The sequence below is a fragment of the Myotis nattereri genome, assembly GCF_964212035.1.
Source record: "Myotis nattereri genome assembly, chromosome: 18".
NCBI lineage: Eukaryota > Metazoa > Chordata > Mammalia > Chiroptera > Vespertilionidae > Myotis > Myotis nattereri.
Genome location: NC_138093.1, coordinates 38040472 through 38055936, shown reverse-complemented (window position 1 = coordinate 38055936; position 15465 = coordinate 38040472). Strand labels below are relative to the sequence as shown.

The 15465-nt window shown below is 60.3% G+C and overlaps 2 protein-coding genes across 4 annotated transcripts; one reads left to right on the top strand and one right to left on the bottom strand.

The window, feature by feature from the left end:
• Positions 1-1739: 1739 nt before the first annotated feature.
• On the top strand, positions 1740-4547 carry NUDT17 (nudix hydrolase 17). The gene is made up of 8 exons (XM_081112841.1): positions 1740-1933; positions 2044-2227; positions 2436-2461; positions 2584-2676; positions 2900-2998; positions 3204-3340; positions 3722-3871; positions 3978-4547. The coding sequence occupies exons 1-8, from the start codon at positions 1742-1744 to the stop codon at positions 4090-4092; spliced, it is 996 nt and encodes a 331-aa protein (XP_080968967.1). The 5' UTR covers positions 1740-1741; the 3' UTR covers positions 4093-4547.
• PIAS3 (protein inhibitor of activated STAT 3) lies at positions 4122-12960 on the bottom strand. Of its 3 annotated transcripts, none has more exons than XM_081112831.1 (14): positions 12790-12960; positions 10017-10434; positions 9801-9885; positions 9529-9579; positions 9246-9336; positions 8605-8739; positions 8323-8428; positions 7695-7768; positions 7401-7561; positions 6510-6643; positions 6261-6429; positions 5964-6100; positions 5735-5772; positions 4122-5247 (listed from the first exon to the last, which is right to left on the bottom strand). In XM_081112831.1, exons 2-14 carry the CDS (start codon positions 10429-10431, stop codon positions 4981-4983), a joined length of 1863 nt encoding a protein of 620 aa, XP_080968957.1. In that variant the 5' UTR covers positions 10432-10434; positions 12790-12960; the 3' UTR covers positions 4122-4980. The 3 variants fall into 3 exon arrangements, with proteins under 3 accessions (XP_080968957.1, XP_080968956.1, XP_080968958.1); XM_081112830.1 differs by lacking the exon at positions 12790-12960 and adding an exon at positions 12213-12323; XM_081112832.1 differs by lacking the exon at positions 12790-12960 and adding an exon at positions 11511-11592.
• Between the last annotated feature and the right edge of the window lie 2505 nt (positions 12961-15465).

The following is a 15465-nucleotide window of genomic DNA, read 5'->3' as shown; positions in this document are numbered from 1 at the left end:
GCCACGGCCCGGCTCTGAGCTCCACTCAAAGCAGCAAAGTTTCAATTATAGAAGATAGATAAACCCCAGATACCTGCTTTCAGTTGGCTGTGGCCACAGAGCTGGAGCAAGCAGGAGGCTTCCCTCCTGCCCACCCTGGCCGGCTCTGAGCTCCTCTCAAGGCTACAAAGTTTCAATTGTGGAAGGTAAATAAATCCCAGAATATAAAGGAAAAAAAAGGAGAGGCTGGGAGCTTCTGTCACCAGGGGGCTTGGCCAGCCTGAAAATGGCCCTCAGCCCCTCACCCAGATTGGCCAGGCACCCCAGTGGGGACCCCCACCCTAAAGGGGGTGTGGCCAGCCTGAAAACAGCCATCAGCCCCTCAGGCTGGCCAAACCTCCCATGGGGTGAGGGTCCCCACTAGGGGGGGTTTGATCAGCCTGCAAACAGCTATCAGCCCCTCACCCAGGCTGGCCAGGCACCCCAGTGGGACCTCTACCCTGATCAGGGACACCCTTCAGGGCAAACCAGCCAGCCCTCACCCATACACCAGGCCTCTATCCTATATAATAAAAGGGTAATATGCAAACTGACCCTAACAGCAGAATGACTGGGAATGACTGGTCACTATGATACACACTGACCACCAGGGGGCAGATGCTCAATGCAGGAGCTGCCCCCTGGTGGTCAGTGCACTCTCACAGGGGGAGCTCTGCTCAGCCACAAGCCAGGCTGATGGCTGCCAGTACAGCGGTGGTGGTGGGAGCCTCTCCCGCCTCCTCAGCAGTGCTAAGAATGTCCGACTGTAGCTTAGACCTGCTCCCTGCTGGCAAGTGGACATCCCCCGAGAGCTGCTGGGCTGCCAGAGGGATGTCTGACTGCCAGCTTGGGCCTGATCCCCCAGGGAGCATGCCTAAGCCAGCAGGTGGACATCCTCCAAGGGGTCCCAGACTGCAAGAGGGCATAGGCTGGGCTGAGGGACCCCCTTACCCCCAAGTGCACAAATTTGTGTGCACCGGGCCTCTAGTACTAGATATAATATACAAAGATAGACAAGATGCCATCTCTGCCTTTAGGCTGCTCACCGGCAGGCGTTCACTGAGCACCTATTACTCACCCAGTACTAGCCCAGACCTTGGTGCACAAAGACCACTATGCCTAAGCACACAGCCTAGTGGGAGGAGACAAGTACAAAGCAGTAAGGGGGGGGGGGGGCTATAAAGGGACGTTCCATGTACAGAGAGGCCCTGGGGGAAAGGCCATAGGGCCTGAGCCTTGATCTAGAGGGAAAGAACCCCAGAGGGAAGCGGAGCCTGGTTCTGGGGGAACTGCAAACAGGATGTGACTGGAAAGAGGGGCTGGGAGTCCTGCCAGAACTGAGGCGAAAGGAAGGGGAGGGGTTTGGGGGAGGGACCGAGGTCTAAAATGCTTTCTGGGCATCTGGTTAGGAGACATGTAGTGAATGAGGGACACCTGTGTAACAGGTGTGCAGTGTGGGGCGGGGCTGGGCTGGTTGGGAGGGGAGGTTGAGTCCAGAAATCGTTCGGTCAGGGGGGGTCACTGTCCGAAACAGCGATGGAGGAAAGAGCTGAAGACGGAGAGGTGATCTCCTGTGTTAGTTATTAACACTACACCCACGGATCTTCCCCAAACGTGATGCCTAAAATTTCCGGGGAACGTTGTCGCTTCTTCCGACCCCGCGGCCCGAGGGGCGCCGCCCGGCCACCAGAGGGCGCCCAGCGGCCGGTGGCCCCGGGCGGCGATGGCGGAGGCGCGGGTGCTGCTGCTGCTCTCGGGGCGCCCGCGGCCGGCGGGCTTCGCGCAGAGCGTGTGCGGCCGCCTGGGCGCCGGGGCCGGGGCCGGGCCGTGGCCCACACACTGCGGCCTGCGGCGCGGGCAGCTGCTCCTCTCGGCCGGGCCCTTCCCCGGCGCCACGGCCAGGCTCCCGCTCCAGGTGGGGGCTCCGGGGGCCGGGCAGGGGGCGGGGGCGGCTGCAGGCGGGGCCTGGGCCGGGCCGGGCGCCCCGCGGCGGAAACCCGAACCCACGCCGCTCCCTCCTGCCAGCGACCCGCCTTCTGCCCCTTCGCGGCCCTGGACCGGCAGCCCCCGCCGCCGGGAGCCGAGCTGCCCGCGAGCCGCGGCGTGGACCTGGGCGTGGCCGTCGTCCTGCAGTCCAGCGACCAGACGGTCTTGTTGACACGAAGGACACGCACCCTCCGCGTTTCCCCCAACCTCTGGGTGCCCCCAGGTGAGCGCCCCGAGGACACGGCCCCGTCCCGGAAACGCTGTTCGCAGCCCGGGAGCACGAAGGCCCGGGCAGGGGCCTGGCCCTCCTCGCCGGCTCCCCGCGCCCCGCCCACCGCGGGGCAGTGGGCAGTGGGCAGTGAGCAGTGGGCAGTGGGCAGTGAGCGGGCGGCCACGCACACGCACTCACCTCCTGGGCCCTGTCGTTGCAGGCGGCCACGTGGACCCCGGCGAAGCGGTAACCATGCGGCCCGCCCTGCCCCGTCCTGAGCGGGCGCCTCTCCGGACCCGCCTGGGTGCGGCCGGGGAGGGGCCCAGGCCGGGGAGGTCAGCCTGGCGTGACCCGGCCTCTCTCTGCAGCTGCTGGACGCGGGCCTCCGAGAGCTTCGGGAAGAGAGTGGACTGCAGCTGCCCCGGGGCCAGTTCTCGTGGGTCCCCCTGGGGTTATGGGAGGTGAGACAGGGACCTTCTATCTAACCTAGAACCCCCACGCCTTCTACCCCCCCGAGGCCAGGGAACAGCCAGGCCTGCCTTTGGAGAGTGGGTGGCCTGGAGTTCCCAAGTCCGCGTTCCTCACCGTGTCCCTCGGGCGGCATCTCTGCCCTCCACTTCCTCAGCTGTATTTTCAATCTCAAGAAGAGACAGGAAGTTCTCATTTTTGCCATTTTCTTCTTAGTCCGCCTACCCTCCCAGGCTGAGCTGGGGTCCCCCCAGATACCATCACGTCGTCCTCTACCTCCTGGTAGTCTCCCAGGAGCCGCAGCGGCAGCTGCAGGTAGGGCTGGCGGGGGAGGAAAGGCACTAGGCTCGGGAGGCCCAAGCAGGCTGGTCTCACTGTGACTACGGCTGGGGTTCAGGGGGTGTCAGGGGAAGCCTTCCTCCCGGCCCCAGTTCCTCTCCATCCACCAGTGGGTAGGTTGTGATCAGCGCAGGCCTCCTGCCAGAGGCCATGATAAAGGGATCCACATGTCTGGCCCCAGGCCCGGATCCAGCCAAACCCAAGTGAGGTGAGCGCCTTCCTGTGGCTGGGCCCGGAGGTAGCAGCTGCCGTGGCCGCCTCGGAGGGCGGCACAGAGGCGCCCAGACCTCTCTCCCCGGACCTGCCACCCTCAGTCGTGTAAGTAAGAGCTGCTCCCTGACCCTCCAACACACCCACACACACACATTGAAAAACTCGGCCTGTTTCCTGGGGGTGAGGGGGACTTGAGTGATGGGAGAGATTAGGGGGCGAGTTGGTCAACTGATAATGAAGAGAACACACAGATCAAAGACACCGGCCTTCCCAACGCCAAGGCTTCCTGCTGGCTGGCTGGCCCTGAAGACCTGGGTTTGTGCCCCCTCCCATAGGGGCGCCATTTAACCTCCCTGAACCTGTTTCCCTTCTGTACAAGGAGGCACACACCACCCATCCCTCTCCAGGGGTGGTTGGGAGGGTTAGGCGGCCTAATGGCTATGGAAGTGGCTAAGCCAGAGCTCACACACGGCTGTCGTTGTGCAGTGCCATGGAACTGGAGGAGGGAGGAGTCCGACCTCGGGCCCTGCCCATGTCCACACTGCTGCAGACCACCCCGGCCACGGCAGAGGGCAAAGAGAGGGTCAGCACCGGGACCAAGTTTGCCCTCGGGCTCTGGCTGCAACACCTGGGCAGGTGAGGGAGGGTTCCCCAGTCCTGGGCTGAAGGCACTAGAGCACGGGGGTGGGGAGTGGGGGGAGGGGGCCGGGGAAGAAGAACAACTGCTCTGGGGAACCCTCAGGGTGACGCCCCAACCATGTGCAACTGGAGCTCGTGTGGACCCTGGGCCTGCAAAGGAAGAACAGAACGTGGGCCCCCTCCCCCCCAACCAGGGACCTGGAAAACCAAGTGCATAAGCCCCTCCCCAGCCCACCTCTATGACACAGGAGATTCACAACCTTTATTATGGGTAAGAACTTTGCTACAACTTTGGAAATAAAAAGTAAAATTACAACAGAGGTCCCAGGCCCTGGAGGAGCCTGAAAAAGGAGACGGGACAACACCAGGGCCCTCCCACCTCCCAGGAAAGGTGCAGAGTCAGCCGGGCTCACCACAGGCTGCGGGCCTTCGGAGGCTCGGGCGCTGGGCGGGTCAGCGTGAGAAACACTGTGAACTTAAATATATAAATAGAGAGCCCCAGGCATCGGCCGGGCCCTGGTCCGACTCCTGGGTCAGGGCTAAGGCCTTGTCTCCGCCTCAGGGAGACACACGGGGAAGTAGGAGGCAGGGGAAGTCGTCTTTGGATGTATTTTGGTTTTCCTTGTTTATGTACAAAAAATCTACAACCCAAAATAGAGTTCTCTGTCCATGTGTCTGTCTTAGTTCTCCACCTGTCTGTTTGGCCAAAGAGAACGGATGGACATGAAGAGACAGTGGCTCTGGGGACGGAACTGAGCCATGGTTCGGGGACTGGGAAGAGAGGGCATAGAATTCAGCCCTTCCTGCAACTCCCATCCCATCTGCCTCCCACTGCCTTCGCTAACATACCCAAAGGAATATGCCAGCCATCTCAAGAACACTTCAGAAAGTAGGAAGGACCCAATGTCCTTTAAAAGAGGTTAAATATTAACCCTTTGGATGCCGGCCTTGTCAGACAGAAATGAGGCCAAAAACTAGTGTCTGTGAAGGTCTTTCTTGCCTGTGGCCAACCCCCCCTCGGGGGCGGAGCGGCCAGGGCTCTGGACTCCACAGCATCCTTGCCCATCCTTGCTGGGAGACAGTGACAGTTCCATAATCCAGGGGACTCAGTCCAGGGAAATGATGTCTGACCTGCAGCCAGTCAAAGAGGGACCTGGGGGCAGGGGTCCTCCGTGCCCCTCCCTCAAGGCCCCCCCAGGAGCCACAATGCTACTGACACGGCCAGGAGGGGGTGCTGGAGTGGTGCTGCGGTGAGAGTTCCCCAGTGTGGGGGCTAATGGGCCCAGGAAGTGGGAAGGGGTCCCTCGGTACTGGAAGAAATGGCCAAGGGCATCCTGCTCATCTAGCGAGGTGATGACGGAGGGGCCGTAGTGCTGGGGGAATCAAGGGCACAGTGTAAGGTTTTATCCGTTCTTTCTCTGCCTCCCGTCACTCATCTCGGAAACATCCTGGATAAAGCAACCCCTCTGGGTCCCGAGTTCTCTGAGAAGCAGGGGATCCTCTCTGATTCTTTCCCACACCCACCCTGACTCCCTGCCTTGTGGGTGTCTGAAGTGAGGAAGGTCGGAGGAGGCAGGCATGGAGCTCAGTGCACATGGGCACGGAGGGTGAGCCGGCGAGGGGCGGACTATACTGAAATCTGGAGACAGAACAGCAATAGGGATCGAGGAAGACGTAGGTGAGAATCTGGGGAAGTACTAGGGGGGCCTCGGAGGGAAACTAACTGCCTGTTCCACCCGCTCTTCTCTCACAGGGAAGCCGATTTAGGTCCACAGGGGAAGTGAGAGAGGGGGTGCCCACTAGTGCCCAGAAAGGAAGCTTCAGGAACCTGAGATCTTCATAGGAGAAGGGATCACTTACCTGACTTTCAGTCTGAAGGAAAGAAAATAAATCTAAACCTGGGGAGAAAAATATTAAAATCAACTTCCTGTCTGACCCCTTTACCGCAAAAAAAAAAAAAAAAAAAAAAAGGAGTTCCCTGAATTGTGGCCCTTTGCAGAGACCCAGAAAGCTCTGAAAGGAAGCGGGTTCTGACCCGGTTCCGGGGAGGATGGAACAGTGAGGGGCCCCACTTGGTGGCGCGTCCTACCTTGGATGTCCGCCCCCAGGGGGAAGGCAGGTGGGTACTCGTGCAGTGGGAGACTGGACAGGAACTCGCCGCCCAGCGCCCCCATCGCAGGGCTCCGTAGCACCGACGACGCCGGCTGGTGGCCAGATGCCAGGACCCTGTGAGGAGACAAGGAGCTGGGGCAGCCAGCGGACCCCCGATGCCCTCGCCCGGCTGGGCCCCCAGAGTCCCCTCTGACCAGGCTTTGCCCCGTGACCAGAAAGCTCTCCTGACTTTTTCCTGTTCCTTCGGCAATAGGTTCAGACTATTTCCTCATACCCTTTGCTTCCAGGCAGAGCCGGGATGGCAGCTGAGGTGACAGGGCAATGCTTCTTGGTCGGGGGCAGGTCCTCCTCATCTGATGAGCTTTCTATTGTCAGGTCAATAACTTCAACCTTCTTCTTATTCTCTGAGGGATTGCCCTCTTGGACTGGGCTGTACTGGGGGCCTGTGGGTGATAAGGAGACTGTGTCTCAGAGAAGAGGCCATTCAAGCCTTAGCTCAGCTGGGGGACGGGGGGTCACTCACCATCCAGCCCATACCCTGGCGGGGGGCAAACCTCAGATGCCTCCTTCTTGGGTTTCAATGGGCACCAGGATCCATCTTCCATGAACTGGATCTCATCACAGTCCGAACAGGAATTAAGAATCTCCATGAATAAACTGGGGGAGGGAGAGAAGGGACTTCATGGGACTGGGAGATGGCAGGGACAACAGCCACGAAATTCTGCTACTCATCTTCCTGAACCTCAGTTTCCGCATCTGTAAAATGGGGAATTATCCCCCTCCACTGAGCTGAGTTGTTAGAACCGAGTACTGCATGCAAAAGAGCTTTGCAAACAGTTTTAAAACAAGTATCTTCTAAGCATCTATCACATGTAGTACCAGGGACAAAACAAGGAGCAGAGATAGGGAACTCCACGCACCACCTTGAAAAGGGCCTGGGAGCAAGAACCGTAAAGCAGGTCCGGAAGGGGCCAGAGAACTTGCTAGGTCAGCATATCCAGGCCCTCAAAGAACTTTATTGCTGGGCTCGGTGAGAGGTCCGGTCGTGTTGTAAGCGCTGTAACAGCTTGCTCCAGTGGCTCTGCCACTCACTAATAATGTAACTTTGGGCAAAATACTCCGTCTCTCTAGGCCCCAGTTTCCTCTCTTGTAAGGATGGTACCTCTGTCACAGTTACTATGAGGACACAAGGAAGCAGGTGTGCGGAGTGCTCAGCGCCATGCCTAGCATATAGTAAGTCCTCAATGTTGGGAATATGTAAGTAGATATTATAAAAGGGGGTAGAGTACATATGTGTATGTATATGTATACACACACACATACACATATCTATACACATGCATATTATGTGAGAGCGAGGGCGAGTCCCAGTGGCTGTCCTAGGAAAGGACAGCAGAGAGCAGAGAGGCCCTACCCATCAATGATAAGAGATTCATAGGGAGCCTTCTTGTCGCACACAGGACACGTCCACGTTGGCTTCTTCTCATTCATCTGCAGATACAGGGCAGCATCGAAGCTCTGCAGGTGGGCGCAGGTGAGGGCACGACAAGGGACGGTCAAGCGCATCTTCCCGAGCTGCGGAGAGAGGAGTTCTCTGGTCAGCGTCCCCCGCCCCAGAAAGCCTCACTCTAGTGGCCCCAGGCAGCCTCCTCTGAATCCAGAGGTTTAACCCAACCCCCTTCCCCCTTCTCTTCTCCCTTGTACCCACCGGGCACATGAGTGACACCCGGAGACTTGTGGTGGCCACCTCACTGTCCGGGTCAGCGGTCAGTTTCTCCTTGACTGAAACAAGAGTGAAGCCGGAGCCATGAGGCAAGCGAGGCTGGCGAGGAAGCCTGGCAGGTGGTGAGGCCGGAAGCAGATAGCGCTGGCTGAGAGGCCGCTGGGGAGCGAGCCTTTGGGGGCCAGCGGGCGGTCACCTGGGGGTGGTCTGGGGTCGGATTATGAAGGGGTGTGATGTTGTGGGTGAGTGTGTGGGTGGGGAGATCTTTCGATCCCTGAAGATGCTTAAATACAGCTGGTGACACTGGCAGAGATGACCTAGAAGGAACTGAAGCATCAGGAGACAGTGAGAGTAGAGGACCCTAAAGATCCTTTCCAGTGGGGAGAACCCATATTCCAGTGGAGCCAGAGTTAGGGAATGCAAGGGCGTCACACGGTGCCTGGGAGGGGTGCGACTTCACCACTGATTGGCAAGGGGGTAAGGGGAGGTTGAGGTTAATGTGAGAAGTGAGGTAAATTGTCGTAAGAGGGGTCTGGGTTTGATTCAAAAGGCTAGAGGCCCGGGAAGACTTGGATCCAGGTGAGAGTGGGGAGAGGGGCAGGATGCTACTCACTCAGTGCCCGGGAGTGGTCTGGGTTCCGGATGCCCTTTGCTCTGAGTTTCTGTAGAAGGGTCCCTGCCGTCAGCTGCCTCACCAGGTACACAGACAAGGAGTAATTCTACTTGGAGGTGGGGAGACAGTTAGCCTCTGCTCTGCACACCACCCCCCGACCCTTCATCCCGTGAGGACCAGGGACAGCAGAGAGACCCACAGAGAGGAAGAGGCTTCCCAAACATTCCTCCCCACTTCCTGCACTGCCGGCTTCTCCATCCTCCCTGACGCAGCCATGCTCACCCGTCCGAACTCAGATGACCAGTTGACCACGATGGTGTTGGGAACAGTGGCCGAGAGTCGAGCCAGGGGAGTGATGTTGATGGGGCGGCTGGGCCTCTTGGGCTCAGCCCCATTCTTGGTGGGAGGAAGGTAACCCTGGGGAAGGGAGAGACTGGTCAACACGTCTGGTCTCGGGTTCCTCACTCCCTGGAGGGAAGGCCAGCTCACTGACCCAGGAGATGGGGCCCCTCAGTGACAGGAGCACTGTCACTGTGTGCGGCGTTCATTCCTAGGTGACAGGGAGAGTTTATTCACTGACCAACGAAACAGGAACCTGCTCACTGAGCTCTGGAGGAAGAAGAACAGGGATGCCCCATGTGGTCCAACTCTCGGCTCTAGAGTCACCTCTGAGAAGCCTTCCCTGAACATCTGGGTTGAGCATCACTCCTCTGGATTCTGACAGAACCCTTGTTCAGTCCTATCTGAGCACTCTCTGGATGACACTGATTCGACCAGTTAACTGAGTACCTATTGTGTGCCTTAACTGAGTGCCTACTGTGTGCCAGGCACTGTGCTACGCATGTCTCTTTCATAACAGGTTTGTGATGAACGTTTAGGAACGGAAACAGAAGGGGTTACTGCCAGAAGGGAAGAGCATTTACCGGCAGGGGGCACAGTTTCCCATTGACCTTGACAAAGAGGTTGGGGGGAAAATAATCCTCCTGGGGGCAGCTGGTCTCACAGAGACAGAACCTAGGACGAGATGAGAGAAGAGAGAAGAATGGGGTTCAGTTTCTTGAGCAGAATCCCCAGCATAAAACAAGAGCCCAGGACTGGCGGACGTGGCAGAGCAAGGATATCCCCTCGGCGTATCTGCCATACCCTCACTGCACTCCCACCCCCAAGGGGGCCCGGCAGGGAGGGAGGGAGCTCAGCTCAGCTCACCTTAGCTGCACCTGGATGGTATAATCGCATTTGGCTCCCGGCAGGACCTCTCTGTCACAGGGAGAGGAGGGAGAGGTATCAGGATGTGGCCCCAGAGGGCAGGGTGAATGGACGGAGACACAGAAAGTTAGGGCCAGGGGATAGCAAAGGGACACACAAGAGAATGAGAGACAAAGCAGGTTCAAGGGGATGGACAGGGAGAGCAGGGCCAAGAAGGAAGAGCAGAGGCCAGGGCTAACCCGGGGGGAGGTGAGAGCACTGAAGAGATGCACCTGGACGTGAGGATCTGCTGCACTTGCTGGGGCGTGAGCGCAAACGTGAAGTGCGCTTCCTCAAACCGCTGGCTAGAGGTGGACGCTGAGGACAAGAGGGGGCAGTTACTCCCACGCCTGAGCCCAGGCTGATGATTCCACAGGATGAAAGGCTGGGAAAGGCTTGGGAAGAGGCATGGAGTCCAGGGAGAACTGAGGGACCGCAGAGAGCCGTACCGAGGGTGGTGGGCCGGATGAGCTCCCCGTAGACTTCATAGAAGGGCAATGGTTTCATGGTGACATCGGGGTGCACAGGCTGGGGCAGAGAGGGGTGCATGTCCACTTCACGCTTGGGGCCCAGCAAGGTGCCAGGGGCCAAGAGGGCCGGGGGGATGGGAGCTAGAGGACCAGAGGAGCCCACCGGAGGAGTCCCGGGGGGCAGAGAGAGGAGGGAGAGATCAGAGGGCCCCAGTGTCTTGCGGGGGAAGCGCCGGCGGTAAAGCTCTTTGATCTTCATCTGGACGCTGGGGGCACAGCTGGACTTGAGGAGGTGCAGGGCCTTGGCCAGGAGCTCGTGCTTCCGTCCACTCTTGTTCCGGCCAGCAAAGCCAAGGAGCACCTGGAGCTCAGACACCCGGAAACTCATCACCATGTGCTGTGGAGAACAGAGAAGCTTGAGAATCCTGCCTTACAGAGGCCTCAGACACGGGGCTGAGCTACCAGGTGGGCAGTGCCTCTTCCCAGCGCTGATCCGAAAGGTGCTTTCGGCCTGTAGTTTACTGACAGCGAACCTGGCCAAAGGCACACCCTGGTTCCACTTTAGTAACCCCCTCCGGTCTACCTACCCAGGATCCCCAGAGCTTGAGCAACCTAGCTGCCCACACCTGCAAGCTGACCAGGTGGGGGCAGGGGGCAGACAGCAAGCCAGCCTCTGGCACCTCTGAGCCCACTGCAGCCTCCTACCTCCATCCTGCCCGCAGCCTGGACTCTCCTTCAAGCTGTTTATTTCCTTTCCTGCTCTTTCTCAGACTCTCAAACCCCTCCCAGCCTCCAGGGCAGAGGACAGGAGACAGGGAAGAGAGGGAAGACGGGAAATCCCGAGGCCAGACAGCCCACAGGGGAGAAGGGTCAGGCGGCCGGAGGATTGGGCCCCGTGGCCCACACCTCAATCCACCTCCGCTGTTCTCCCCAAGCTTCCTGGCCAGGGTTTTGAGGTCGGGTTCAATGCTCACAACTCCCCCAAATCCTTTCTCAGTGTCATTTACATAACCACCCCTCCCTCAGTCCTACTTCTTGAGGGAAACAAGACCAAAACTGGGGGCGAGGTGGTTCAGCGAGAATGTCTAGGAGCCCCTGCCCTGGGCAGGCCTTGCTAGCCCCCCTCAACCCTCCCCGCACAGGAGGCCCATGGCTCCGGGCCCTGAGGACTGCGGGAGCACGCGCTCCGCCACGGCTCTGCCCTCCTCCTTTCCTGGCCTCTGATTTCCCCGCGGGCTCCACAAGAACCCCGTCTTCCCACCCGAGTTTCACACCCACTGGAGCAGGACCTGCCTGCGGGCACCGGATGCCTCTGCCAAGGGCCCTGCCCAAGGCTCGGGCCGCACGGCGCCCACCTCCCAGAGGAGCCTGCAGCCCCGGCCCCGGCCCCACGACCGCCCAGACACATCTCCAGGCCGCGATCGACGGGCCCCTCCGCCTCCAGGACAGCCTCTCCCTCCGGCCCGACCCTACCTCCGCTTCCACCGCCAAACGCGACTTCTACTCGGGTCCCCGCCCCTGCGCCTCGGCCACCCCCGCTGCCACCACTGCATCTGCCCCGGCCCCGCCCCTGCGCCTCGGCCACCCCCCCAGATGCACCCCTACATCTGCCCCGCGTCCCCGCCCCCTTCGCCTTGGCCTCCCCAGACGCACCCCTCAGCTCCGCCCCCTGCGCCTCGGCCACCCCCGCTGCCACCCCTGCATCTGCCCCGGACCCGCCCCTGCGCCTCGGCTCCCCCGCCCCTCCAGATGCACCCCTACATCTGCCCCGCGTCCCCGCCCCCTGCGCCTCGGCCTCCCCAGACGCACCCCTCGGCTCCGCCCCCTGCTCCGAGGTCCCCCCCCCCCGCAGCTGCACCCCAGTCCCGCCCCCTGCGCCGCGGCCCCCGCGCCCCGCCCCTTGCACCTCGGCTTCCCCAGATGCACCCCTCAGCCCTCCCCCTGCACTGCCCCGCGCCCCGCCCCCTGCGCCGCGGCCCCCCCCCCGCTGCACCCCTCGGCCCCACCCCTGCCTCTGCCCGCGCCCCGCCCCCGAGCCACGCCGCAGCCCTCCTCGCCCGCTGCCGGCTCCTCGCGTCCCAGCCCCGGCCGCCCGCGCACTCCCGCCCGCCAGCCCGCCGCGCCCGTCCCCGCCGCCGCCCCGGTCCGGGCCCCAGCGGACGGCAGGCCCGGCACCTTCAGCTCGCCCAGCTCCGCCATCTTGAGGCATCGCGGGCGCGAGCGGGGCCGGCCAGGCCCAGGCACCGGCGCGCGACTCTCCGCCCCGCGCCGGCCGCCGACCGCGGCTGCTCCGCCCCGTCCGGCGCCCGCCCCCGGCCCCGCCCGCCGCGCGCGGGACGGCTCGGCCGCAGCCCCTCCCACCGCCGGGACGGCCCGCACGGCTGGGGCCGCGCAGCGCGCCGGGTGGCGGGGAGGGCGCACGGCGCGAGGTCGCGGGGTCCCCGGCGGATAAGGGGGCGGCCCGGGGCCCCGGGAGGGGCTGGCGCCGGGGGCGGAGGGAGGAGCCATCCGGGAGGCGTCGGGGCTGCCGAGTCCAGCCGTGGGGGAGGGGCGCGAAGTTCCCCCGCAAGTTCCACCCGCGAGATGCGGGGTCGCGCCTCGGGGACGGGAGCGATCGGCCCGGTTTAGGGGCGCCCTGGAGCCGCGACCAGTTCAGTTCCGGACCCTGTTTCCCACCCCCAACCCCCACCCCCCCAACTACCGCGCAGCTCCGGTCGGGCCGCAGCAAAGTTCGGCGCGGAGCGCGACTTACCGGCTCGGTTTCGGGGAGCGGGGACAGCGCTCCGAGGGGAGGGAGGGGGCGCGCGGCGCCTTCCGGCTGCACAGCTAGAGGTCAGTCCCGCCGCTGGACGCTGCAGCCGCGGCTCCGCCCGGCGGGAGCTCCGCCCGGCCAGCGCCGGGGCTGGGGCCGCCCTCCCTCTCCGGCCGGCCCGCCCGCGCGGCGGGAAGAGGGGAGGGGGCGGAATCTGGGGCGCGGGAGGGCGGGACGCCGAGTCGGGCGCTGGAGAAGTTAACTCCTCCGGGGAGCGGGTCTGCAGAGCGCGGGCTCGGACCTCGCGTTCCGGTTTCCGCTCCGGCCCCGGCGCTGGGAGGGGGCCGGCCTGGGAGGGGGCCGGCCGGGCATGAAACCGTGGGCCCGGGATCGGACTGCAGGGAGAGGTTCCCACTTGGTTGAGACCCTGGAGGAAAAGCCTGGGCTGCTAGAAGCCAACGCGCACCTAAGCCCTCGCTCTACCTGTGGCCTCCTGCCCTCCGCCCCAAGGACACCCGAGACCCCACACCTTCGGGGTTGCTGAAGGGGAGCAGGGGAAGTTTTCCTACCTCCCAGAAAAGACATCTTCCTGTCTCTCTCAGCTGCTTGCTTTCCTTCTTCCAAAGCCTTGGACTTGGCAAACTCCCCATTTCATTCCCCACCGAGCTAACCACGCACATGCAGGTCTCATGAAAGCACCCAAACAGGCACTGGCCGCAAATACAGCATCTTAGAGGTAGTTGGCTGGGATCTAAATGATAATGTATTTGGTCGACAAATATTTGAATGCTGTTCAGAGATTGTTAGGTGCTGAGACTTGAAAGCCTTGCAGTGTAGCAGCAGTGAGTGACAAGACAGTTAAACCCATAATCAGCATACAGAAAGTGCTTTAATAAATATAATTTATCTAGCTTAAGCCTTCAGTGTACTCCTCCCCATGAGAACCCATCCACGCCGTGGGCCTGCAGATGCCAGCCTACCGATGTCCCAGGTACCTGTTGGACTGGACCATGCCCAGCTACTTCGTGGATTTTGTCCCTAGGGAAGATGTCCACTTTCATCTGACATCTTGGGTTCTTTCCTTCTTTAAAAAAAAAAAATTATATATATATATATATATAGATAGATAGATAGATTTCAGAGAGGGAGAGAGAGAGGCAGAGACAGAGAGAGAAACATCGATGAGAATCATTGATCGACTGCCTCCTGCACAACCCCTACTGGGGATCAAGCCCACAACCCAGGCATATGCCCTGACGGGGAATTGAACCATGACCTCCTGGATCATGGGTCCACACTCAACCACTGAGCCACGCCAGCCAGGCTTTCCTTGCTTCTTTGCTGCCAGGAATGGTGGGACTTCAAGCTAAACTCACGGTCAAGTATTTGGTTCCTAATTCCAACTACTCACTCCAACACTTGAGTCTTCATCAGGCCATAAGCACATTTTTTGTTCATGCCTCTAGATCAAAACTTACTATGAACTAATTTGTATCTTCTAGAATTTTTACTCATCTCAAAAGGAGAAGGATAGGGAGAAGTAAAAAAAGAGAGACAGGTCCAGAGGCAGTCCATGCTCTCTCACGTTGTCCCTCCCTCCCTCCCTTTCTCTAAAATCAATGGAAAACATCCTCGGGTGAGGATTTTAAAAGAGACAGGGGAACTCTTTGGGAGTGATGGATATGTTCAGTACCTTGATTGTGTGATGATTTCATGGGTATATACATATGTCAAAACTTATCAAATTGTACACTGTAAGTACATGCAATTATTGTATGTCAGTTATACCTTGTTAAAGCTGTAAAAATATAAAGGAAAAAAGCTAACCTCACCTTCATTCCTGGTGATTTCATGGAGGAGGGATCTCCTTTAATAGTTTATTTGGGGTTATAAGTCCTAGCGTCCTTACAGGACACTAGAAAACTAGGCCCCAGGGCACCTGAATCTGACCCTACGTGCCAGCTCCACGGGCACAAGAACTTTTTGGTGCTTTCACTCTCCGTCTTCAGTGCCTGGTAGGTAGTAGACTCTAAATCTACACTAATAAAAGAGAAAAATGGTAATTGGCGTACCGCGATACCCTTTTCATTGGCTAATCAGGGCTATATGCAAATTAACTGCCAACTAAGATTGGCAGTTAACTGCCAACAAGATGGCGGCTAATTTGCATATGTAGGCACAATGCAGGGAGGTGAAAGGGAAAGCAGGAAGAAGCCCCCTGCCACTGACAGTGATCTGAAACCCAGGGGGGAGGTAAGAGCTGGGGGGCAGGGCAAAGGCGGCCCCAGGGCCGCCTTTGCCCTGCCCCCCAGCCATGATCGGAGAATCAGGCGCCTTTGCTGCCCTGGCCAGTGATAGCAGGAAGTAGGGATGGAGCCAGCGATGGGAGCTGGGCACAGTCGAAGATGGCAGTCCCAGGAGCTAGGGGTCCCTTGCCTGGGCCTAAAGCGAAGCCCATGATCACGGCGCCCCCCGCTGCCACTGCAGGTCCCCGCTGCCTGGGCCGGACGCCTAGGCCAGAGGTGTTAGGCCTGGGAAGGAGCGGAGCCTGCAACCGCGGGGAGCTGGGGGTCCCCTGCCCAGGCCTGACACCTGTGCCGGAGGCCTCAGGCCTGGTCAAGGGGCCGATCCGGTGATTGGTGATCGCAGGGTGATGAGGGTCAACTCCTCTGGCTG

Excerpts from the sequence above, each read along its gene's own strand:
- NUDT17 (XM_081112841.1), top strand. The coding sequence starts at position 1,742 with ATGGCGGAGGCGCGGGTGCTGCTGCTGCTCTCGGGGCGCCCGCGGCCG. Across the intron at positions 2,228-2,435 it reads CAACCTCTGGGTGCCCCCAG|GCGGCCACGTGGACCCCGGC; the intron begins GTGAGCGCCCCG and ends CTGTCGTTGCAG. Across the intron at positions 2,999-3,203 it reads AGCCGCAGCGGCAGCTGCAG|GCCCGGATCCAGCCAAACCC; the intron begins GTAGGGCTGGCG and ends GTCTGGCCCCAG.
- PIAS3 (XM_081112830.1), bottom strand. The coding sequence starts at position 12,236 with ATGGCGGAGCTGGGCGAGCTGAAG. Across the intron at positions 7,769-8,322 it reads AGACCACTCCCGGGCACTGA|TCAAGGAGAAACTGACCGCT; the intron begins GTGAGTAGCATC and ends CTCTTGTTTCAG. Across the intron at positions 6,430-6,509 it reads GCCAGGGTATGGGCTGGATG|GCCCCCAGTACAGCCCAGTC; the intron begins GTGAGTGACCCC and ends TATCACCCACAG.